General features: G+C 56.5%; 1 protein-coding gene across 1 annotated transcript; it reads right to left on the reverse strand.

Annotated features, from left to right (window-relative positions):
- Positions 1 to 23,846, reverse strand: Srcin1 (SRC kinase signaling inhibitor 1). Its single transcript, XM_077800720.1, has 15 exons — positions 23,491 to 23,846; positions 22,980 to 23,073; positions 21,568 to 22,433; positions 20,442 to 20,534; positions 20,166 to 20,209; positions 19,663 to 19,850; positions 18,407 to 18,582; positions 13,961 to 14,091; positions 13,710 to 13,857; positions 13,155 to 13,401; positions 12,412 to 12,646; positions 10,317 to 10,471; positions 9,819 to 9,971; positions 5,067 to 5,213; positions 1 to 268 (listed from the first exon to the last, which is right to left on the reverse strand). The coding sequence occupies exons 1-15, from the start codon at positions 23,844 to 23,846 to the stop codon at positions 134 to 136; spliced, it is 3,168 nt and encodes a 1,055-aa protein (XP_077656846.1). The 3' UTR covers positions 1 to 133.
- Between the last annotated feature and the right edge of the window lie 1,181 nt (positions 23,847 to 25,027).

Consider the following 25,027-nt stretch of genomic DNA (forward strand, 5'->3'; position numbering starts at 1 on the left):
GCTGAGGAGGGCCACACCCATGACAACCCTTCCCAGGTCTGGAGAACAGGGTGGGGGGATGGAGGAAAGCAGAGTAGGGAGAGATGACGGGAGCGAGGGAGAAGACAGGCTGGGGTGGAGGCGTGAGGGGCTTCTAGAAGGAGATGGAAGAATTCCTTGCCCCAAAGGAAGTCAATACAGGGATGGAGGTTCTGGAAGCCGAGGGCTTTTCTGAGACTGGGCTTGAGGTCTCATTCGACCCGCTCATCTCTTTAGATGGTTTAGTGGCCTGGAACAAAAACAGGGGTCAGGGGTCAGAGAGAGCAAAGGAGAGCCTTCATGCTGGCCCCCAGCTGAAGTTTTGAAAAAAATGGAAAACCTCCACAAATCCAAGAGAAAATGAACTGCAAAAGCAAGAAACCAGAGGGGCATCTGGAGATGGCAGTCGCCTGAATTGAGTGGCAGGGGGAGGGCTCTGCAGGGGCAGAAAGGTGGGGGAGGGGCAGGGGTTGGAACAAAGGGCCCAGAAACCAGAGTGGGGTCCGTTGTGGTTACTGATAGGAAAGAGAGAAGGCAGGAGAGAGACACCAGAGGAGCACAAGAGAGCCCGGGGTAGGCGAGGGGATAAGGGGGTAGGAGAGGGTTGGGGGAGGGGAGGGAGAAGAAGTGAACCGTTAGCTGCGACAGGGGTGCAAGCCCTCCAGAGTGGGAGGCAGAGGGGGCCAGCAGCCCAGCCCAGCATTCAGGGACCCTCTTGCACCTCAGCAGGTGATAGGTACCAAGCAGAAGGATCCTGGTGGAAACAGGAATCAGCTTGTTCTCTTGGGGAACACCTCCCCAAAGAACCCCTGCCTGGGACTCTGGGAAAGAAGGCACCCAGCACCCAGCACCCAGCCTCCCTCTCAGCACTGGAAGACACCCCGTCCCCCGCAAGTGGAGAGGCCACTCCGTCAAGAAGTGTCCTGCTTTCACTGGCCAGCACTGACGGGCAGAACCAGCTGCTCACCCTCCTCCCACCTCCCAGAGACTCTGCGTCTCTACTGGTCCTGGAGGCTTGACCTCCGAAATTGTGGTCTCCATAGGGTGGTTCAAGAACCATCTGCATCATCTCTAGGACATGTGTCACAAATGCAGATTCCTGGGTCCCCCTCCAGAATGTTTCTGATGTGGGTTTGGGAATGTGCATTTTAAGCAGGTGCCTGGGTGTTTAATTTTGGAATCCTCTGTGAGGACCACACAGACCAGGCTTTCTCCCCGCAACTTCTGGACTCGCTTAGCTACTAACAGCTTTGATAGTTTAAGAACGTGACTGAAAAGATAAGACTGAAAACAAAGTCCTGTGGCTTATCACTGGAGACCTTCCTGAATTTATATCTGGGCACGGTCGGTCACGGTCGGTCACGGTCGGTCACTCTATTTCCCAAGGACCTATGTTGTCCCCAGCTGTCGGACAGGCTCTCCCAGGTGCCTTGCAAGTCTCAAGCAAGTCCTGCCTCCTGCAGCCAGCAGGGACACAGGAGGCCTGGTCTTCCTGGCTCCCAGGGAACCACCCTGTGGCTGGTGATCACCATTTGTTCTTCCACGAGCACAGAAATGGCCCTGGCCAGCAATTCATCCGGGCTTTATTACACTGCCGTTTGCAGCCTGCATTTCCTCTTTATGAAAGCTGAGGCTACAGTGTGGGTTTCCTGGCCCTCCTCCTCTTCACTGTGATTGGTCTTCCATTCCTCAAAGGTTCCAGGGCAGCAGCCACAGGGTCGCTGGATTCGTGCATCCTTTGCCCACTGCCATGAGACAAGCTGGCCCACACCAGGCTCCAGAATCTGATCTCAAAGTCACTCATCTAAAGGCGACCAGGAGCTCTCTTACCATCTGTCACTTACCTTGGGCTAAGCCCCCGCCCCTGCTCTAGCCTTCCCCATTAAATTTCTTTCTGCAAAGCAGGGAGGGGAGAGAGCTTCTCCACTCCCTCCCTGGAGTCTCTTCACATCTCGCCATGTGCCCAAGCAAGGTGCTGGTCCCCTCCTGGCTGTTGGCTTTGTTCTAAACTCTGGTCTTTCTAGTTAAAAGCGCTTTCTGTTCCTTCCCTTCAGCATTTTCAAGGGCCTCAGTCTTTGCAAGCTTTGGTCTTTGGCACACTGCCTTCCGGGAGCGTGTTGCCGCCCAGGAGCGTGCCGCCGCCCAGGTGACCTGTCCTCACCCAAGCACTGTGCCCTTCTCCCCACTACCCCACCCCACCCCCGCCACAGCCAGTGCAAGGCCTTTAGACATGTTTTGTTCACTGGTTAACTGGGCTCCTCTTCATGGAGACGATTTGCAGTGGCTCTATAAGCATTTGTTTTGTGACTTCCTTGAAGGCCATCTGGCTTCAGCCCCAACTGAACTGTTGTACTGAAGCGGAGGTAGCAGGTCCGACTGTGCCATCCTGTGTTGCTCAGAGTTCTCCAGTGACACAGCTGCTGTCTCTGAAGGGGTCTATCCTTCCATTTTACCAGCTAGTCCTGCCCTGTGGGTCCTGATTTTGTCCAGAGAAGCAAAACTTGGTCACTTTTGTGGCAAAGCAGAAACCTCATAGGTGTCCGCCTTTCCACTGGGGAGGTTTGGAACTCTCTGGGCAGAGGCCTGCTCCCCTCCCTGGTCTGATTCTAGCACGCTGCCCAGCCCTCAGCTCCAAGCCGGAATCTCCTACAGAAGCAGATCATCCTGAGCCCGGGTCTGTCTTGTCTCTGTCATTCCAGGGCCACACAGGGAGCAGCAAGAGCCAGAGTGGCCCCCTGCTCTTCCCCCCAGGGAGGTCCTATGTCCTGCTCTTGCCAGCCCCTCCTGGGAGCCTCAACATCCTGTCATTCCCTGGACTCTCTAGGGGGACAGTCCAACAAGGTCTCTTGACTTGAGCCACAGGAGAAGAGAGAATAGGTGGTCTTCAGACTTTATAGTCCTAATAGAAGAGGGCATGTTCATGGCTTCAGGTCGGCACCACGTCTTGATCCTTGCACCCCTGGGAATCCAGATCCCATCTCCTCTTGGATCCTGAGCCCAGCACTCATGGGCTCTTTCCCAGTCATTTCCTGGGGCTTCTCTGCAGTAAAGCGCTGTTCCAACGCACAGCCCTCTTGGAGACCCCCACCCCATTTCCTTGCCTCTGTTCTCGGCACTACTACTCCTTCCAGCTTATCGTCCCAAGGCAGGCGAGCTCCAAGGCTCAGCGTCATCCCTGACAAGTGCACACTCCAACCCGGGGCCGGCCCTGTTGCCTGTTTTCCTCCCCACTGTATAGAAGAGGGTTGGGGTCAAGGCCACAGACTGGGTGGTGGGGACCATGTGTTAACAAGGGTAAGGGGAGTAATGGCCCAGAGGACAGAGCTGTCATGAAGAGCCCTGGCTGGGCCACACTGCAGGGGATTCTGTTTGGGCCAGAAGACACAGGTTTGAACTGGTGTGTGTGAGAGAGATCATTAAATCTGCATTTTACAAAGTCCCTGCAGGTCTTAGAAAATAGGTCAGAGGTGACAAAAGTGTAGGGCGGGCAGAGGAGAAATGTCCATAAAAGAGCCAGGTTCCCGTGAAGCCTGAGGAAGAGGGTGGATGCCAAGGAATGGTCTACCAGCCCCATGGGTGAGCAAGCAGGTCTACAAGGCCACACCCGATGAGAGGTGAGAGAAGAGGGAGGAGAGAGCTTGCTGGTCTCCAGACTTTATCACGCCCTGAGGCAGGAAGGCCTGAGGGGCTGAGGAGCCAGGGAGGGTGGGGAGTAGAGTGTGCAGCTGGCCCAGAGTCCCTGGAACCCAGAGCAACAGGCAGAGGGCTGGGCTCTGGGGAGTCAGGAGCAGGGGACAGCAGGTGTGACGACAGCAGGGGGCTGCTGCTGAAGAGGCTAAAGCACATGTGTGTGGGGGAGGCCTGTCAGATAATGTGGGTTTGCATCCCGCTTCCCAGCCTTGGTCTCTCCACCTGTCCAGTGGGCATAACAAGGCCCTTCATCAGAGCGGCAGGTGTGAAAGGAGACCATGGACGTGACCGACACAAGTGAGTGTGCCATTAACATCAGCTACTCTTCTTGGCACAAAGGAGGGACCATTCTGGACAGATGGGGCACCCATCTTTGGTGGTGGCAGGAGAAAGAGCTGGGAGTGGGCCTTAGAAGGTGTGTCTGGGGACCATGAGGAAGAAGGTAAGGAGAGACTGGGGGAGGGCTAGGTGCCAGGGCTGAATCAGTGCCATGTGTGGGAAGGACTTTGGGAAATCTGGGTCCAGTCCTGGCTCTGGTGCCATTGCTGTGCATCTTCGGGAACTCCCTTTCCTGCTCTGAGCTCTCCCCTCTTCTGTAAAGAAGGTGGCTGGACTCACCCATCTCTAACCTCCTGCTTTTGAGCCTAGAACTTTCTGGAAGTCAGTATCTAGACAGAGCAAGGCCCACCCTGTCATCCAGAATGGGCCTGGCCTACGGGAGCTGCCCAGGAATTAGCGAACTGACTGGGCCTCATGGAGGCTGCAGGGCTGCAGACACCCGAGGGCCAGGCTGCTAACCCTAGCCTGTAACTCCAAGCCTGACGAGAAATCCAGAGGCTGCAGAGGCCCTGCAACTCCTGCCACACCCCATCTAATGGGGCCCAACCTCCTCCCCTTCGCCCCCACTCCCCACCTTATACAGATCAGCAGTGAACCAACAGACCCGGACCCAAGGCTGAATGGGAGGTGCAAGACTGGCTTGTCCCCCAGCTGAGGGTGGCCTGAGAGTTAACAGGAAGGCTGGGATGAGCATCAGGGAGCTGAGCACAGGGAGGAGGAGGCTAAAGATGAGCAGAGAAGGGCAGGAGGTGCAGTGGCCCCCAAGAGGGCTGGGCCTTACCAGGGACAAAGGACAATATGCAGATGGGGAGCAGGTCTTCTCTGTCCCTGAGGGGACTCCTAAAGGGGAGGGGATCCAGATACAGAGCACTGGGACTGAGTGCAGGAGGGAGACATTCCAGGGCCGGGGCAGTGCTGGCAGGGACGACCTCACTGGTCATGGGAATAGCGGCACATAGCGGATGCTCCGTGCCCAAACCCAGGGGCCCTGGAGGGGGCGCCCGCCACCCTGCCCTCACCTGCTGCTGGGCCTGGATCCTCATGTACTCAGCCCTCTGCTTGCCGTGCTTTCCTTTGTCAGGGCTGCTTGCTTGGCCCTGGGTCGCCTTCAGCCGAGAGGCTCCTGGAGTCACCACCTTCATGGGCGGCACGCTGCCACCACCACTCTGCAGGAAGAGAAATAGGGTTGGGGTTGGAGGGTCCTAGTGGAACCCTAAACACTAGGTGGGGTCTCCTCACACAGGCCCCTGAGAACCTGGAGACCTCTCCCTGGCTCTGCATCCCAGGCCAGAACTTGGGCTACTTTCTGAGCCTAGGTCTAAGGCCTCTGTGCTGGAGAGAGACAGAACCCCAGCCTGGATCCCAACAGTTCCTGAATGAGAACTCTGGGTGGTTGGTGGCCCAGTGGCAGCTGCCCCTCTTGGGGAGGTCACTTCTAAAGTGCAAGTCCCCAGCACCACACCCATTCCCAAGCAAAAGGGGCACCACCCCGGGCCTGGAGTTTGGGGTTAGGGTCAGGTTCTCTAGTGACAGAGCGGGACTGACGGTCCCAGCCCACACCTTCCTGCTGAAGTCTCTCCAGAGATGGGCAAGTCTGGCTCCCTAAGCTCCTTAGCTACCAGGCCTACCCAGGAGGTTCCGGGTAGAGAACAGAGAGAGGCACGGACAGAGAAATGACAGAGACAGAGATCTGAGTCCAAGACAGGAGTGGGGGAAGCCTGGAGTGGAAAAGGGGGAGAGAACTTTATTTCTTGGTTTACAGATACAGAGCAGAGAGAGAGGGGCCTCTGGATCTTGCCAAGGCTGGGAGGGCCGAGTCCTGAGTGGGCTGGCTTCCCAGCCTCCCCTGGCTCAGCCTGAGAGCCCCACCCTGGTAGCAAGCTCCCAAGAGGGTGGTGAGCTGAGAAAAGGAGAGCGGGAGGAGGGGCTGGCTCTCGCGGCCCCCACTCCCTGCCCTCCGCAGGCCCAGAGACTAGAGTGTGAAGGCAGCAGGGGTGGGTGGGGGTGGCAGCCACCTGGGGACTGCGGGGCTGGGGTGAGGGGCTGCCAGGGGTTCCCACGGCAAGGGCTGTGCCCATCTCGCTCAGGGTGGCTTCTAGTTCCCGGAGTGTCTCTTCCAGGCTGTCCGTCCGCTGGGGGGCGACACCTGGCACTCTGCCGCCTGGGCCAGCTGCAGCCTGCCCGCCACTGCAGGTTTGAGTGTCACTTCCAGAGTCCTTGGGAGTCTCCTCTGAGTGGGTCTCAGCAGCTGAGGGCTCCTGAGTCTCATTTGGAGTTGGTCCCCAAGGACAGGGGACTCTGGCTCTTCCATCCTCTGAGCTAAGGCTTCCCATGCTTGGGCTCTTCCAAGCTGTCCCTTCCTTCTCGGGCATCCAGCTGCCCTTGGGCCAGGCAGTCTCTGCTCTGAGCCCAGGCAGGGCCTGGGGGCCGTCCCAGGTCCTCCCATTGCCAGCCAGGGTCCTCGGTCTTGGAGTGGGGGCTGTCCCGCGACCTGGTTCCTCCAACCTGGCCTCTGGCGGGGAGGGAGGGTTGGGGGTGCACTCTGTCAAGATGATCCGTGGGATGCAGAAGGCCCTGGGACCTGGGGCAGCCTGGCGGGGAGAAGGAACGTGAGGAAGGATGTGATCCTGGCAAAGCAAACCCCGAGTTCGGATGGGGGTTAGACACAGGTGAGTTTGGCCCCTTCCTCTCACAGATGGGGAAACTGAGGCCAGGGTGGGGGGATGTTCCTGACTGAGAGAGGCAAAGCCCTATACCCCACCTGATGGTTTGCTACCTTCTGGTAAAGATGCCTGCTTACACAGAGGCACAGGTACACGTTCGTGTCTTACTACCCATGCCAAGCCTGGGAGCCAGCCTCAGAGAGTCTACCCACCATGCAATGGGAAAACAATAACAGAGGGGAGGAAAGAGAGAGAGTTCATGTGGACAGGTGCACCTTAGCACAGAGCCTGGCACGTTGTGAGCGCTCTAGAATACAAACTTAACTGACCCACAGAGACCTTCAGATCTGCTCAGGCAGAGAGCAGATGTCCCTTGGCCTCTGAGGGCGGGGCCATGATCCTCATCTCTAGCCAGATGCTTCTGGTTATTGCCCCCACCCCCACTCCCACTTTGTGAGTGCTCTCCAAGGATTTCCAGGGGGAGGGGCTGGCCGGGTCCTCTGCCACACACACTCTCAGGACAAGCTCCCTCTGGCATCTGCTTCTGTGTGAGTGTCCAGCAGGGATGCAGAGAGGCCCCAGTCACCCTCCAACCTGAGCAAATCCTGGTTTAATTCTGAGCACCAGTCTGTGCCAGATGCTGTCATATGTCCCCATCTTTAATGCTCACTGTAACCTATGAAATGGACTGCCACTCTCAGTCCCCTCTGTACAAATGAGAAACTGTGGGCCAGGAACAGTGTATGATTCCCACTGTCACTGACCCACAGCTGGTTAGTAGCAGAGCCGGGATTTGAACCTAGATGGTCTCACTCCAGTCTAGTGCTCTTTCCACTAAAAAGCCATGGGGAGCCAGACTCGGTGGTCCATGCTTGTAGACCCAGTGGCTCGGGAGGCTGAGGCAGGAAGATGGCAAGTTCAAAGCCAGCCTCTGCAACCTAGCAAGGCCTTAAGCAACTTAGTGAGACTCTGTCTCTAAATAAAGTATAAAAAAGGGTTGGGGATGTGGTTTGGTGGTTAAGTGCTCCTGAGTTCAGTCCTTGGTACCCAAAAGAAAAAGCAGATGTGTGCAGATGTGTGGGGGCAGCAGAGACCTCAACCACCCCCTCCCAAGGCAACCATCCAGCCCTGCCACCTGCTTACCTGGGAGTGGGGTGCAGCCTTGGAAGGCAAACAGGTGACCCATGCTCGCCCAGCTCCATTGCCCGACGGCACCTCAGGACGCAGAGGGTCAGCCAGGCCTAGGCGGCCAGGGAAGTGGCCCTGCCCGCTGGACCCCTCAAAACAGGTCTCCAAAGCCAGAAAGGAACAGGAGCTGGTGCCAGGGGCACAGCCAGCCCCAGAGGCACCCCTTCCATGCTGCTTATCCCCTGATGGCCCCTCAGACTGATCCAAGCCATCCCCTGCCCAGCAGACAGCCTGTCTGCTCCCACTGCCAGACCACAGTGCCATTAGACCTCAGCCAACCCAGAAGTTGGGGGCAGCCATCTCGGAGCCCACTACAATCCAGGAAGAACCAAGAATGGGAGGTGAGAGTGTGTGCACAGGAGGGCTGGCCCTCCCCAGAACAAGGCCCACTGGCCCCAGTGTGGCCGGGCAGAGGGATCCCCAGACCCTCTCCCACCCGCCTCCCCAGGCAGACCAAGGAATGCAGATAGCAGATCCACCTCAAAGTCCCAAGAAAGAATAAAGGGGAAATCAGTGCAGCAGCACAGCAGCAAGGACTGAAATTAGAGAGAAGGAAGAACTTCCCAGCGCTGAAAGACAGAACCAGCAGCCAAGGAAAGGCATAGGTTTCTTACATTCTAAGCTCCTTGACCAGGGGGCGAGATAGGACCTGAGTCAGGGGAGGCTGTGGGTGAGCCAACCCCCGGGAGTGTCTTGGTCCCAGTGCAAGGCATAGATTCTAGTGGGAAAAGCATCTTCTCCCGGGCACAAGCGGCAGAGCAGGGCATGGGGGAGGCATCTAAGCAGAGGCTCAGGACACTCAGATTTTGAGCTGGACCCTTAAGTCATCTTGTGAGAAGATCCAAACTCCAATCTCAGCCTAAGGCAACACCTGGGCTTCGGGCCACACCAAAAGTCAGGCCGCGAACTGGACCAAAATGCCCGGGCTGCCAGCGCCAGCCTCGGGACGCAGCCTGTGAGGGAACGCAGATTCGGGGGCCACCAGATACCCAGGCTGCTGGGGTCTCCAGGGAAATCCCACCCAGGAGGCCAGAGGAAAGGCTGAGTTTTGTGCGGTCCTTGTGAGGGCGGGGCAGGTGAGGTGTGAGAAGCTGGGCAGTGGCAGGGACGTGCGCGTTTTAGCAGGTTAGCGTGAGAGGTGGGGGGCTGTGGAGGCACAGGCAGAGAGAGCTGTGAGAGGTGGGGCAGCCCGTTACCTTCCATGTGGGGCCCAGGGCTGTGCCCCCGGGGGGCCCCAGGTCCTGGGGGGACACCAAGGTGGGGATCGGCTGGCGACGGGGCGTGGGGGGTAGGGAAGACACTGAGCTTCTCTCAAACACCTGAGGAGCAGAAGGTGGGGGCAGGTTTGGAGGAGGGGGCATCAGGAAGGATGGGGGTGCTGCTGGCCAGTGATGCAGGCGCCCATGGGGAGGATGGCCTGGGGTGGCATGAGTCCCCAGACAGCCTCATCCCTTGGCCCCTCACCGTGGCCCCTGGCCGGCTCTGCCCTCCGTTGTGTCTCCTCTTCCAGGGACCCCTGGTGGTCCAGGGTTCCAGGCACTGGGGTGGGAGGGATGGGGTGAAGGGCTGAGGACCCTTGAGTATGGGTGGCTTCCAGCACCAGGAGAGCCTCAGGGCATATGGTCCTTGGGACGCTTGGGATGGAGGTCTCAGCACTGAGGGAACTCAGAATATGCCAGCACAGGGCCTTCAGAGTATGGTGGGTTTGGGAAGTAATTGAGTGGGTCTCAGAAACCACCATAAATACTCAAACCTGCAGGAAGGGGCTTTAATAGACTCCCCATTTTACAGTGGTGAAGAAGTGGGAGGCAAGAAGGATGGGGTCCAGGGGCTCGCCCTGGTCCTGACACCTCACCCTAGGGACTGGCAGGGGACCAGGACTGGAAGAGGCCTCAGAGGCCACATATGCCCCTGACCCACCTCCAGCTCAGCGATGATGCGGTCCTCATCGTCCTCATCCTTGATGGCAGAGGCCATGATGGGTGGCGTGGAGGCAGGGCGGGCCACCTCAGACACAGCCCGCCGCAGCTTCACTTGGGGCTTCTGCACCTCCAGCTCCTCAGACTCAGCCTTCTGAAAGGCCCAGGGCCCCATCAAGACCAGAGTCTGTCCCCTCCAGCACCAACTCACCTCCCAGGTCCCACTAGTTCTAGATCACCTCCCACCTCTCCCGGCTCCGAATCTGTAACTTCCTTTGTCCCCTTCCAGGAAGCCCCACCACAGGCAGAGGCCTGGGTGGAATTAGAGCAAATACTCATAACCAGGATCCCACTACAAGTCCAGAGTCCCACTGTCCAGTGGTCTTCCCACCCACTGCCTCTGAGAAAGGGCTCCCTCCCACTCCAGAGGGTGCCCAGAGGTCGTCTCAGGCTTCCCCCTAATTCAATCTCTGGGCTTCTGCCCAAGGGGAAGTGGTACCTTGATGAAGGCTGAGTCTTTCTTGCTGGTGACCACCACCTCTCCAGTGCGTGTGGTGGTCAGGCCATGGGAGGAAGGGAAGCTCCGGCGGGGAGGGGGTGGCGGGGGTGACTTGGAGGGCTTCTCCGTACGGTATCGGGGCACTGTCAGCTCATCTGCAGGCAGCCAATGGGCTGGGGTCAGGGCTGCGGCCCTGTGGTCAGCACACTGCATCTGACCACAAGTGTAGGATAAACCTTGCTTCCTTCTCCAGGAGGAGGGAGGAAAACTAGGGGGCGGGGAGGAAGGACACAGGGCCCCTCCTCTGTTTACTCCCCCATGCCATCCAGCCCCAAGCCCTGTCATTCTTCCAATAACAGCACTCTGACCCCTTGCTACTTAAAGTATGTCCTGGGCCAGCAGCATTGGCAGCACCTGGGAGCTTGTTGGAACCACAGTTCAGGACCCGGCCCTGAGCTGCTTAACCAGAATCCTGGGTTAAGCAAGATTGACAGTCACATCCAAGTTTAAGAAGTATTACTCTAGCCAGGCACAGTGGCACGCGCCCATAATCCCAGCACCTTGGGAGGCTGAGGCAGGAAGATCTCAAGTTCAAGGTCAGCCTCAGCAATTTAGCAAGACCTGTCTCAAGATAAAAAATTAAAAGCACTGGGAATGTAGCTGATTGGTAAGGCGCCCTGGTTCAATCCCCAGTACCAAAGAAGCAGCACCACTCTAGTCTCCTTCCCCCCAGCCCTTGCCACAGGTTCTGAGCACAAGCCCCCCAACCCCCAGCCTGGCCCCACTCACCAGTTTTCTCCCTTCCCCCCAGTTCTTCCTCCAGCCTGTTACCAGGACAACATGCTGAAAGGTCACTCCTGCCTCTGATCTTCAGAGGCTCCCATTACCCCAAACTACTCCAAGCTCCTTAGTCCAGCACCCTCTGCACCTGCCAATCTTTCATTCTCTGCTCTGCTTGTTACTCCTGGTGTGGGCCCTGGGTGGACCCTGGGTGAATCCCGTCAGGCAACAGCAACAGCAAGAGCGCATCTGCTGGCACGGGTACATGCTGCTCCCCTCTCCCTGGCATGGCCTCTCACTGGCCAGGAAGTGACTAATCATTTTCAGACAGTAAAAACTCCCCTCCTCTGGGAAGCTGCCCTGGCCGCCCAGGGCCTCCTCTAGGTCTGCACGGCTCCCTCCAATGGCTGCACTTAGCCCCTTAAGGTTTACATGCTGGGTAAGGCCTAGGGCCAATTACTTAACCATTTTGAGTTTTAGGGTCCTCATCAGTAAAGTGGGAATAGTTACTACATCTGCCCCCTGGGACTGTTGTGAAATTATAAAAATGTCAAACACAGAAAGCAGCTGGAACAGTTCTTACTACATAGTAACTGCCTGATAAACACGAATGTTAGTATTATTCCCCTGATAAACTCTGAACTTCTAGAAATTAAGCACCCACTTATTTCCATCTCCCCAGCACCCAGCACACAGGAGGTGCTTAATAATATGCGCTGCAACGGGGCTGTGGATGTGGCTCAGCAGTACAGCGCTCGCCTAGCACATGTGAGGCCCTAGGTTCAATCCTCAGCACCACATAAAAATAAATAAATAAATAAAATAAAGGTACTGTGTCCAACTACAACTAAAAACAATTTTAAAAATAATAATAATATGCATTGCAGGAATGAAAGAATGAAGGAAAGATGACTGACTGCCATTTCCCCTTCAAATTTCTGCCTCTCCCCCATTTCTCAGACTCGGGGAGCACAGGATCCCTGTGGGTATCTACCTCTGCACCCTACTCTCAGCCCGCCTGGCTCACAGCGGGTGCTCAGTTCAGCCAAGAGGGGCAGGAGGATCATTCTGCGTGCATGCAGGGTCCTCCCTGCCTCTCAGCAGCCCTCGCAGCAGTGGGAAGGGCCAGAATGGAGTCCAGCTTACCCTGCCCTCTGGGTCTCCCTCTCCCTTCAGTGGTCTGAGGCCTGGCCACTGATGGCCAGCGCCCCCTTCTCTGGCAGCCCAAGCACCACAGTGCTCACTCCCCAGTACTACCTCTGTCAACCGAGAGCCCTGAGAATTGGGCTCCTCACCAGCCCCTCCACCTCCATACCTGAGCCCCTCCTCCCGCTGGGCTCTGTTCGGGGGGCTGCCTTCTGGCCATGGGGTGCCTTGGGGGGCTTGTGGTCCGGGGTGGGGGCTGGGCCCGGGTGGGCTTTGCTGGCACAGTCCAGGTCCGGGATGGCCTTGAGTAGCTCTGCCTGCGTCTCCTCCAGCAGCCGATTGATATCCTTGGCGCTATACTGGGTCAGAGCTGCCCGCTTCTCTTCCCAGTCCCGCTCTGCAGCCTTGGGGTGGAGGGTCAGCGTCAGTCCAGTGCTAGACCCTCCAGGAGCGGTTGCCCTGACCCAGGACCTCCAGGGCTCAGTCCCTTCTCTATCCACACATGCAAGGGATAGAAAGGAAGCCTCCCATTGATCCAGCCCCCAGGGGATCTCACCCTTCTCCTTGGGAATTACATGCCATCCGTGTGGGTCACGAAGGTGGCTTCATTATATTACATCCTGTTACTACCTTGTCATATGATATCATGTTTCTGGACATTCTATTCTATTCCATTGACCACACAGCCTATTCTTAGGCCAATACCATATTGCTTTGATGATTATAGTTTTATAATATACTTTCTGTCTAGAAGGATGAATGTTACCCTCATTATGCTTCTCAGATTTCCATTAGAGGACTTACTCTCCTCCCCCGAGACAAAGGACCCACTTGCTTAGAGCTTCCTACTCCAGGATGGTGCAAGCACTCGCAGATGCAGCTTGTGCCCCTCGCCCGCCCAGGCCTCCGCACCTCAACAGACACAGCCTTGTCCACACTTCTTTTGCCAGAAGTATCCAGGCCTTTGGTGGGGTTGCTGCCCTTGGGGGTGAGAGGGGCTCCCTCGGTCGGTCCGCTCAGCTCATGGAGGTTCAGTGGAGGACTGGGGGGTGGCATCTCAAAGTCCAGCCCCTTGTTGAAGTCAGTCTCAGCTGTCACCTTCTTGGGGGACTGACTGAGGAGGTTGTTGGGGGGTGGCCACACACCCTCATCCACTTGCCTGGGTTAGGAGAGTTAGGAGCAGCTGTGAGGCAGGGTGGGGGCGGGGGTGGCCCCAGGGAATGTGCCTAAGGGAGGTGGGGCACAAGGAGGGCTCTGAGATTTTCAGGAGAGATGGGAGGATCTGGGGAGGAGTGAGTGCACACAGCATCAGGGAAAACTGAGGCTGCAGCTCGGGAGGGGTCACAGGTCAGAGGCGAAGTGCAGATGCAGTCAGCACTCTGGGGGAGTCGGGATAGGGCTGGGCATTCCTATGGATCTAGGCCCAGTGTGTGACCCTGTGGGCAATCAGGCCAGGGAGAGACTGACCTGCGGATCTGCGCCAGGGTGTCTGTGACCCCACGGCAGCGCTTGAGGAGCCCATCCAGGCGCTGCGGCTCCTCCTTCAGGAACTTCACTGCCTCCACCTCCACGCGCAGCACCACCCGCATCTTGCTCTGCAGGCCAGGGAAGTGAGCTGAGGGGACAGGAAGGAGTGAGCTGGGAGGGAGAGAGCACTGAGGACCGGGAGGACAGCGTAGTGGTGGGAGCACGGGCCACACCGCCTGGCACAGACTCACCCTTGAGCTCCGTCAGTGTCTCCCCAAGCTGCTTCAGCACCAGCGCCTTCTCCTCCAGCTCAGGGCCGGGTACCAGCCGGTGATTGTGGGACACATCCCTCTGGATCTTCTCCACCGACTTCTCCAAGTCACTGCAGCCACAGAGATACCCTCTTAGCCCCTCTGGCCCCAGCCAAGCCCCCTGAAATTGAGCAGCTGGAAAGAAATCAGGCCACTATTAAGATCAAAATTGGAAGTTATTCACCAGGCCACATGCCCAAGTAAAACCAGAAATGCCAAATCTCAGAAATGGGGACACTTCCAAAGAGCTCGCACAAAGCCAACCTAGGCCCACCTTGCAAGCTCTGATCTTTAGCAACATCAGCCCAAATCTCCCTTGCTGTAACTTGCAGCCTCTGATTTTTATTCTGCCAAAGAAGCAGTAGAGAATCTGGCCGACTTTCAGAGAACTGGAGGCAGCAGCATGTACCCCTGAGGAGTCACCTGTCTGAGGAGACACCACCGTGCCCATCTACCTTTAGTTAACTGATCAAGCCACTCAGCCTCTTTCCTTGAGGCCAAAACTGCTTTAAGTTTTCAGCTGTTTTATATTGAGCTCATGTCATCCAAGGCCCCACACTTTTCTAAGATGAAACTCAGAACAAGTCACCACCCCTTGCCTCAAGATCCCTAAATGGATCTTGAGACTCAAATCCAAATTTCCCAAAGCAGACAAGTGGTGGTTGGAAACTTGACTCTAGAGTCAGCAAGACTGAGATCCAATCCCAGCTCAGCCTTCCCAGCTCTTGAGCAAGTTACCTAATATATCTGGGCCTTGATCTTCTCATGCAAGAAATGGGGGTATCCAGCAAGAGTTCCTCCCACGAGGACCATGACAAGGATGAACTAAGCTAATGTGAATGGGCTGGTCCCTGGGATCTGCTCTCCCTCCAGCCGCATTCCCCACCCCATCCAGCTTACTTCTGTTTAGGCCGTTTGAAACTTCTCTGAGGTCCTTGTATGTGCAGCCCTTTCTAATCCTTTAAAATGCCATGGTCTCTGCCTAGAACATTCTATTCACTTATACACACACACACACACACACACACACACGTTAATTTCCCCTTGTCTTTAGGACTCAGTGAAAAACTCTCCCAGGCCCTCCACTTGAGGTCAGGATTTCGCTTCCTGCCCCACAAACCCTTGAAGCTCCTGTTTGCTGGGTTGTACAACCTTCTGGACCACTAACCCCAGGCAGACTATGTCTTCCAGGTTTACCTCCAATTCCCAGCACCTGGCACAGTGCCTGGTATGGAGTAGGTGTCTGGTAAATAACTGTAGAATGAATAAACAAGTGAAAGAAAGAATTGCTACAAGTAGGTCATCTCAATTCTGTACTTGAGTCACTGACATCCCACATGTAAAGCCACATGTGGGACTTTACATACATTCCTGTCAAATCCCATCTGTTGGATTTTAGCTCAATAATCCAGGTGCAAACAACTTTTGAATCCCAGTTCCATCATCCCAGATTTGCTCACCCTTAAAGCTGTGTCATCCGAAGTCTTATCAGCATGACTAGCAGATAGATGAAAAGATGGACCAGGCTGGAGCCAAGGGCAAAATCCTATGGCTCAGCACTGCTGGTTAAGGAGCGATCTTGTGTTAAAAGCTTACTGCATGCCAGGGGTCACACCTAGCCTTCAGTAGATACTCATCTTACTTCAGCCATTGGTTCTGTTGTCACGGTGGGCTTAAGTCACATTGTCCTGACTGGAGGGAGAGCAGATCCCAAGGACCAGATCCTAGGCCTGACTCTGCTACATGGGAAAGCAAAACTTTCCCCTATATGTGTGTGACACCTGACTGGTTTAGGCTGGGCCAGTTTTATAAAATAGTCACTTCCAAACATCAATCAGAGAAGACACCCTCATTTAAAGCAGGACTCAGGGAAGCCTTCAGGGAGGAAAGGACACCACAATTCTCAGGCAGAGGGGGAACAAGACCCCCTAGGCTCAGTCTTGTCATTAGATTCTCCAAAGTTTTGAAGCCCCTAACTTGGTCAGGTTCTGCAAATGAGTTCCAGATCAGTTTGTCTAGACAGTGGATTAAAAAGTGGCTGAAAACCTGGCATGATGGTACACACCTCTAATCTCAGTAGCCTGGGAGGCCGAAGCAGGAGGATCATGAGATCAAAGCCAGCCTCAGAAACTTAGCGAGACCCTCTCTCATAATAAAAAATAAAAAGAGCTGGGATGTGGCTCAGTAGTTAAGGGCCCCTGGGTTCAATCCCTGGAATAATAATAATAATAATAATAATAATGGCTGAGGGCTGGGGTGCAGCTCAGTGGTAGAGTGCTTGTCTAGCATATTCAAGGACCTGGGTTCCATCCCCAGTACCTCAAGAAGGAAAAAAAAAGTGACTGGGTGTTTAGTCCTAGAAGGGTCCAGAGGGGAAGGCCAGTACAGAACCAGAGAAATAATTTGCAGGGCCCACTGCAAAATGAGAGTTTAGTTCCTAGTTCAAAACTTAAGACTTTCAGGAGGGTGATGGCAGAGCATTACACTCAGCATGGGGCCTGTGTGAGCGAGGGCCCTGCATAACTGTTCATCTCCAAAGGTGGGTTAGGCAGAGGCTGAGTCCAGGAGTCAACAGGTCTCAGTCAGCAGGGCAGAGTCCCGGCAGAGCTTGGCTAGACAGACACATGAGTGAGCCAAGTTGATGAAACAGAACCAGCCTAACTGTTAGCAAGATGCCAGGAAAGAGGAAGGGTCACAGCAAAATGAGGCAAGACAAGCGCATGTGCAGCAGAGTAGGGGGTGGGGAAGGGCTGCAGGGCTAAAGCCTCGGGAGGCTATGGAAGGTGTGCAGGGAGGGCCTTCAAGGCTGGGCCAGAGCCACAACAGGGCTGGCACACAGTTTGCCCCTGTCCCACTCAAAATAGGCAGGAGGCCCATTCCAGAAGGATGGAGAATCCTGACAGAAGCAGTTTTTTCAGGTCATTTGAGAGCAGTCTGAGCAATGGGTCCCACAGAGGGCAGGGGTGAGGGGCCTGTATGTTCCTGGAGAACAGAGGCCCCCAGGAAGACAAGGACCAGACACTCATTAATGACCAGAGAATAAATCCATCCTTTCATCTCTTCCACCTCTGTGCTTTTATATTTCCTTTAATGTCTCAGTAAAGTTCTTTTGAAAATTCCAACCCAGCTCTGCTGTGCCAAATGGAAAGGAACAAGGAAAGGACAGGAAAGTCCAGTAAAGAGATTTCCCTAGGAGAGGGGGATGGCAGCTGCTCGTCTAATGGAAATCTGGCTGGAGCTTTCACTAAGCCATCGCACCTGAGTGACAGGCAATGGCTGCTGGCTTATTTCCACATGGGGTGACCCCTTACTTCATATTGGTCATATGATGTTATATGAATCTTTGCCTCCTGCCTCTTTAAGGCATGTGTCACCAGGCTGCGTGGACCCCAGGTTGATAGAGCAGGAGCCTTTGCAAAGGCTCCATATATGACTTAGGGAGGAAGTTGAGCTTCTGTGAGCAGCTCTCCTGGCTCCTGGGCACTCCTGAGTACAACCCAACCCCTATCCAGATAATGCAAAAATCTTAATACTGGCACAGATGAGGGCACTGAGGCAAGAACTGCCCTGAACACATAGCCCCTCGATGCTGGAGCCAGACCCCAAATCCCCTAATGCCCTGTGTCACCAAGAGGGAGGGACATAGGGAAGAAGCAGAAGTCTTTGCCTCAGACTCAGTAATTGATAAGGGAAAGCTGCAGTGGGGTGGGGTTGCTCCCTCTGAATGGGCAGCAAAAGGTGCCCATTTCAAAGGTGCCAGACAATGGAATTGTGGCCAGACAGCCATTTGCTAAATTTGGATGGAGACTGTCTTCTGTTAACCCTTCAGTGTCCAATCATTTGGGGTGGGATGTTCCCTATTCTTTCTTCCTTCCAGAACACTCCAGCTCAGTTCCAGTTATACCAAGCAAGGAGGGTTTTCCTTGGCTATACCTGGTCTCAGAGATCAGTGGACAGGAGTGGTGACAATGGTGGCTAGTCATCACCAAGCTGGAGTGGGGGTGGCCCCTGAACACTCCACCTGCATGCTCTGCCCTAGGGTCAATTTACATGGGTCACGGGCCAGAACAAAAGCAGGCAGAGGTCAGAGAGAAATCAGGCCCCAGCCACATGTGAGTGAAGTTGCCAAACTAAATGATGAGGAAGCAAGACCACAGCAAAAGCAGGCACCAAGCCAGAAAAAAGAAATCGGGAATTATGCCAGATGGTCAAAGGTTTGTGGGTCATAGAGAAATCAGGCCACAGAGGAGGATGAAATCAGGCCCCAGAACAAACCAACGTCACCTGTGATTCCGAAGGAAGGGAGCTGTGCCTCCCAGGGAAAACAGGCTGCCTTGGCCTCGGCCGCGCCCCCCACCCTCCCTCCGCGGCCGGGCCCAGCCTCACTTGAGCTGCTGGGTGATGAGCTCCTCGTCGTTGAGGTAGCGCAGCCTCTCCTCCTCCACCAGGGTGCGCTGCCGCTGCAGCGGGTCCTCCTGCCGCCGCGCCGCCTCGGACACGCGCATGCTCAGCTCCGCCTCTGTGCGCTTCAGCAGCGCGCGCACCGACTCCTGGTTCTGGAGCTGCGGGATGCAAGGATGGGCGCGTGGACCTGGGTGGGAGGGATAGGAGGCGCGCGGGGCGAGGGAGTGCAGAGGGCAGCCCTATGCGGCTCCAGCTCCACAGAAGATGCGGCTGCTTAGCTGTGGCCACGAGCCGCCACGGACGGTGCGGGTAGGGGCCGAGGGCTAAATTTGGGGGAAAACGGAGGCAGGAGAATGGGCAGTGGACAGTGGAGGGAGCCGTGCTGTACTGGGCGGTGCTATGCTGGGCAGTGCAGAAGGTGCTGTGGCCATGAGCAGCAGCAAAGGGTTGAGGCGGTGAGTGGCGCAGGGGAAGGTTAAGTTCTGGGAAAGTGTAGGGGCAGAAGAACAGGATGAGAAAATGTGGCGCGGGGCGGGGGTCCTACGCTGGGCCCTGCCTAGAGTGCAGCTGCGTGGCTGTGGCCTTGAGCAGCCCTGAATGGGGACGGGCCTGGCATGAAGGACTCAAGCGCTGGGGTTGATAGTTTCCGTGACTGGGACGGGAGGACCAAGTTAATGCTAAGTTAACGGTCGAACCCAGTTCCAAGCCTGACTGGAGGGGTGTGGGCGAGACCTTACCCTTGGCCCAGATGGCAACTCTCTGCCCCCTCCCCAGCCTGTCTCTGCGCATTATTCTCGCCTGACGGGTCCTGGGGCCCTCTCGAGTAGCCGGCACAGGGATGCCAGGCTCCTGACTGGTGGGACCATCTGCCAGGAAGGACGGAGCAGACTGTCCGGGCTCAGGAAGGGAGAGCTGAGGGGACGTGGGGAAGAGGTATGCAGGGCCAGAAGGAACTGGAGTTGCCCCCCACCCGCAATGATATCTATGGTGAGGGTTGGCCTGGGGCTCTAGAAGAGCCATGGGAAAGAAGGAGGGCTAGTGGGGGAGGCATGGGCCAGGGGTGGAGGTTCAATGAGTAGCAGGAGCTCAAGAAAAGGGGAGAAAGGGTTCAGGTGGTAGGGACCTATGAGCAGCAAGGGATTCCCCAGAGCTCCATGGGGAAGGGTGGGGCACTGGGGGATGGACAGTACTTGTGGAAGGAGTTTGGGCTAGTTGGTGGCGCTTGAGGGGAGCATTACCTGGAGCTTTCGCAGCTGCTGAAGTTGGCCACGCAGGTCACTGGTGCTGTTTTGCAGGCCACGCAAGTGCAGCTGCATCTGCAGCCGGCTGATAGCTGTGGGCTGCCCTGCAGGGGTGCTGCTGGCTGAGGGAGGGGGAGGGCCAGACACAGGGGTTGCCCCACTGCTTCTGCTGCCTGACCCGCATGCTACAGGGAGGGACCATGAGGATGGGAGAAAGGGAATAAAAAGTGAGACTGAGAGGCGCTGGTGCAAGATCCTCCCCACTTTTGACCCCACACAGTAGCCAGAGACACATGACTTTGCTTCCTGCTCTAAGTGATAATCAGTTCTAACAACGAGGAACAAAGCACCAGTGCAGTGACATCTTGGGTTAAGGTGAACACTCATGTATCCATCGAAAGTCCAGTGATGTAGCTATTGTTTGATCCCTAGTTTACAGATTAGGAAACTGACTCAGAGAGGGAAAGGCCCTGTGAGAAAAGAAGGGAAGGGTCACTCACGTGCTGATGGGGTGGCTGCTCCATTGGAGCCTTCAATCTTCTCACTGTAGCACAGGGAAAAGAAGATGGTCATCAGAGGTCCAGGCCAGCCCCAGACCATCAAAGCTGAGTGGGACCTTAGATGTCATCTCTTTCAGCTCCCTGATCATGGAATGGAACAGCAGAAAAGGGAAGGGACTTGCCCAGTGAGACATTGGCAAAGTCAATCTCAGGACTTCTAATGCTCATTGCCCCTTCTTCCTGCCCCTGGCAGTGGTGTTGGGAGAGGGACCGTACCTGGGTGTCTCAGGCTCTGAGCCTCGAAGTAGGGCGCTCTGCACCAGGCCTGTGAGGCTGGCAATCTGCTTCTCCATGGCCTCCATTCGCTCCCTGGGGAGGAAGGTGGTTCTGAGCAATCCCTGCTCTAAGCATGACTCCTGCCCAGCCTCTCATTTCTAAGATTGATCACCAGAGAAATAACATTCTTTCCCCAGCTGCAGTTCAGGCACACAAAGAGACCAAATGCCTAAAGAACAAGCCCACCCCCTACTGCATTTCTCACCTCCCTAAGCGATCTGTCCTGACCACTCCATGCTTTGCTTATGCCCCTCTATGCTTTTCTCCCCACCTCCTCTCTGAGGCCATCCCAAAGTTCCAGTGGCCTTAAGAAACCTCTTCCCCAGACCACTCAAGGGCAATGCAAGGATGTTTTAGTGTGTCTCCTCACTAGACCAAGCAAGAACTGGGTTTGCCCAACTTGGCATCAGGAAATGGTACAGTGCCTGTCACAAAGGCCACAAGGTTGCTGTGTGAAGACAGGTGGCTTCTCACCAGTCAGCAGTGCTGCTTGAGGGCAGAGGTTACCTCTCACCCTGGCTACCTCCTTCAGCCCTGCACCCTTAAGAGGGCACTGAGTGGTGGTTCAGGACGCCCAGGCCTGAAGACTAGGTAAAAAAAAAAATGTGTTTCTCTCCCCTCCCTATTTCTTACCAGCAACCCACTCCCCAGTGAAATTCAGCTGACCCTATGCTGGACAGCTCTCATGGTTACAAATTCTGTGTTCCAGCTGGAAATTGACTTAAAAAAAAAAAAAAAGGCTGGCTCAGCCCTTGAATTTTACAATTGTGGAAACTGAGGCTCAAGGAACACGTGCAAACTCACATTTCTAGAGTCCTTATTTGGGGCCCTCTCACCCACTGTTTCAAGATTTGCACACAAAAGAGATAGCATGCCCATCTCTTCAGTGCCCTCCCTGCCATATCCAAAATGCTCTCTGGCCACCCACTTAAGATCACTGTAGATCTCAAAGGACTCTGGGATCTCTTGAGTTCAGCAAACACACCTGACAGGGCCTCTGCGGGGTGCCTCGTCTTCCCATCCCACCCCACTCCCATAGTCCTGAGGCCTTGCAAGTGTCTCTCACCTGGTCTCCGTGTCCTTGGCTGGTACTGGTGGCCCGAATCCGACGAGCGAGCGCTCCCCAGGCCCAGGGAAGAGCTCGGAAGGAGGGGCTCCGGCTGTCGAGGAGCCCGCGGTGCTGCGGGTCTTGCCTCCGGGACTCTCAGCGAAGACCGAGGAAGAGCCCGAATCTTTTCGGAAAGACTGACGCACCGGCGAGCCCCGGCTAGGTGGCCCTGAGTAGGGGCTGTGAGGCGGCGGGGGCCCTCCGGGGGGCGCTGCCACGTCGGCCAGTTTCTGTGGTGAGGAGGGCGGCAAGCGGAAACCATAGCTGTCGCCGTAGATCGGGCCGCCACCGCCGGCCGCCTTGTACAGCGAATCCTCCAGGTCCGACTGCAGCGCAGCGGCCGAATAGGTGCTCAAAGAGCGCACCGAGCCGCGTTTGTACAAGCCGCCTGCGCCGGGGTAGGCGAACGGGTCGCCGGCGGCCGCGGCCAAGCTCAGGCGGCCCTCGTGCAGCAGCCCATAGGGATCGGCGTAGAGACCCTCGCCCTTCACCAGCACCATGCCACCCGCTTTCCCCGCCAGGTCCTCGTCCGGTTTGACGTCGCGACGCTCCAGGATGGCGCTTGGACTGGGGCTAACGCCCTGGGTGGCAGGGGCACCTCCCAGTCTCTCTGCCGCGTGGTGCACGGGGCTGCCAGCGTAGGAGGGCGGGCGCCCCCCAGCGTAGGAGAGACGCGAGCGCGATGGCGAACCCGACGGCAGCCCCGACGGCAGCCCAGATGGTAGCCCGGGAGGCGGCGAACCAGATGCCAGGTGCGGTGCCGGCGACAGGTTATTGAGTCGCCGAGTGGGTGATGACTCCCGCGAAGCATACACCATCTCTCTCTGTGCAGAAGACAGCTCCGTAACCCCACAGGGCTAGTCACAAAGGGAACCCTTTTGCCCTTGCTTGAGAAGCCAGCATCAAGTCCCCTGACGCCCAGCAAGTCCCTGTTCTCTGCCTTTCCTCTCTCCTGCAGTGTATTTTGGGCCCCTTACCCATCAGGGCTCCCAGCACAGGTGTGTGAGGGTGTGTGGCAAAGTTGTAGATGGAGAAGCAACAGAGGGGCACCCCTCAGCCCGCCCCATTGTGGGGGTGGGGAAGTCAAGGAGAATAAGTGGCTCAGAAGAGAGGCCTTAGAATACCTAGAGGTCTGTGAGAGAAGTCCTGAGTGCACAGGACTGGAGCAAGGGTGGAGTGGTGAGAGGAGAGGGCTCCTCCATTAATTCCATAATTAAGGGGTCAGCCCCCTTAATTCTCCTAGTCTTTCCTGGTTCCCTTGACATTTGCCCACATTTTACCTGCCTGGGCCACTTTCTGTCAGCCTCCCCAATTCCGTGAGCATCCCCATTCATACCCCAAGGTCCCCCCCTGGGTATCCCCATTCATACCCGAAGGTCCCCGTTCGTGAGGTGTGAGCCAGGGAAAGCAGCATACAGTGGTTCCTTCCTATAGATCTTGATAATACTGCGGTCCTGGATATCCCTGGGGGAAGGGTGCAGAGGGTCACTATGCATCTCCCAGGCATGCAGTAAGGAGAGGCAGCTACTGCCCACAGAAAAAAGAGGCGGCAAGGGGAACAGGACCCCAACCCCTTCCTAAGTCCTTTGCTCAGTGGATCTTGGTGTCTTGGGCTGTCTGCCACCAACACACACCACAGCCTCCACCCGGACCACTTCCTCAGCCTGTGAAGCCATTTCCAGGTTAAGTCAGGGCGGTGTCTCTCAACCCGCAGGGCTGGGAGATTTAGAAGGGAGGGGGTGAGGGGACCAGAGGATCAGGCCCCGGAGGAGAGGGGAAGGGCAGAGGGAAGGTCTAAAAGGAGCTGGGGAAGGGCCTTGGGGGTAATCTCCTGGGGAGGAGTATAGGGAAGCCCACCCATCCCCCTGGGGCCACGCCCACCGAACGTCCTCCAGTTCGTAGAAGACGTTGCGCGCCTCGTCTTTGATGAGGATGGCGGTGTTTGGCGACTTGAGCATGCCCATGGTGAGCTTCTGCGGGAACATGTGCGCGATGAGTGCATGCAGCGTATCCAGGCTGCTGACCTCGTGCGTGATGTGCACGCGCCGTGTCTCCTCCCCAAACTGCAGGAACAGCACCCCTGCGAAGGAGATGCCACCTTCGTTGTTATTGCCCCCGCTGCCAGACCAACCGCCCGGAGAGCAAGGGGAGCCTTCGGGAGCTGAGCCGGTCCCACAGAGGCAGGGTCTGAGGCTGGATGCGGCCCCTGAGTGCAGGTGCACCCAGGCACTCCTCATGCTGCCAGGGCTGGCCTCCCGGAGCACCACGATCCCAGGCAGCTGGACCGGGAAACGGGGGTTGCGGGCAGGAGAAGGTAGGGCAAAAACTGGGAAGGGGTTAGGGAAGGGTAGAGAGGTGCTGAAGGAGAGAGAGAGGGGGGGAAGAGAGGTAAAAAGGGAGGGATGAAGGAAAGAGGGACTGCTCTATAAGAGAAAGGGCTAAGAAGCCCAGTAGGAAAAGAGAGGGTTGAGGTAGAGAGGAGGGAGGGCGGGAGAGGAGAGAAGGGAAGGAAGGGGCAGGGGATGATGAGGCAGAAGGAGGGGTGGAGAAAGAGAGCAGAGGGGCCCTGACAGGGGTGGTCGCTGGGAAAGAGGGATTTGAGCTCAGGAGGGATGTAGTGGTGCAGGGGATGAGGAGGGCTGGAGGAGACGAGCAGAGGGAGGAGCCTGCCTGTCCGTACCTGGAGATCGCAGTTTGGTCTGACTGGCTGAGCGAGAGAGGGGCAGGCTCTGTCGGAAGCGGTTCATCCTGCTAAAGCCCAGGGGCAGCTCAGCCTCCGACATGGTCTCCAGCGACTCAGCTGAGGCGTAGGACAGCTTGGCTGCCTGGTCTGCCAGCCCGGGCTGGGCTCCCTGAGTGTGACGCGAGCTGCGGGTCTGCAGGGACAGGGCAGGGCAAGAAGAATCAAGCATGATCCCCCGTTGCTTTGCCACTGCCTCAGTCCAGGCCCAGGGAGCTCCCACCAGCCAGACAGCGACACGTACACAATCACAGGAGGGTCTCCTGGATTCCAGACCCATTGTATGGCTGCAGGAAGGTCCCCCCACCTCTTGGGGCCTTGACCTCCCTGGGCCACCCAACAGGTAAGCAGTGGGCAAAGGACTCAGGCAACTTGGGAAGTCAGACAAGAAGCCATCTGAGCTGGAGCCACGGGCACGCCTGCTATTTTAAGCTTCCAAAGAACAACAACAACACAAATTTGTCACCGAGGTGAGCAGCAGAATCGTTGAGCAAATTGGGGCATTAGTTCCAGACATTAATTAAGCGGCGGGTTTGTGAGCGGCGAATTTATTCTTCCTGGTGTTCAGAGAGTTGGGGGTGGTGGTGACGGGAAGTAGGGCCCAGGGAGAAAGTAACAGCAAGGGACCCAGTATTGGGAGGTCTGGGCTCTCACAGAGCTGGGCATGGAGAATGTCCT

This window comes from Urocitellus parryii, chromosome 7 (assembly GCF_045843805.1).
Source record: "Urocitellus parryii isolate mUroPar1 chromosome 7, mUroPar1.hap1, whole genome shotgun sequence".
Lineage (NCBI taxonomy): Eukaryota > Metazoa > Chordata > Mammalia > Rodentia > Sciuridae > Urocitellus > Urocitellus parryii.

What these genes read in the sequence shown, in the direction of transcription:
- Srcin1 (XM_077800720.1), bottom strand. Translation starts at nt 23,846, where the DNA reads ATGAGGAGTGCCTGGGTGCACCTGCACTCAGGGGCCGCATCCAGCCTC. An exon ending in ACCCTGGCGCAGATCCGCAG is followed by an intron (nt 13,402 to 13,709) that starts GTCAGTCTCTCC and finishes CTCCTAACCCAG; the next exon opens with GCAAGTGGATGAGGGTGTGT. An exon ending in ACAAGGCTGTGTCTGTTGAG is followed by an intron (nt 12,647 to 13,154) that starts GTGCGGAGGCCT and finishes CTCCACCCCAAG; the next exon opens with GCTGCAGAGCGGGACTGGGA.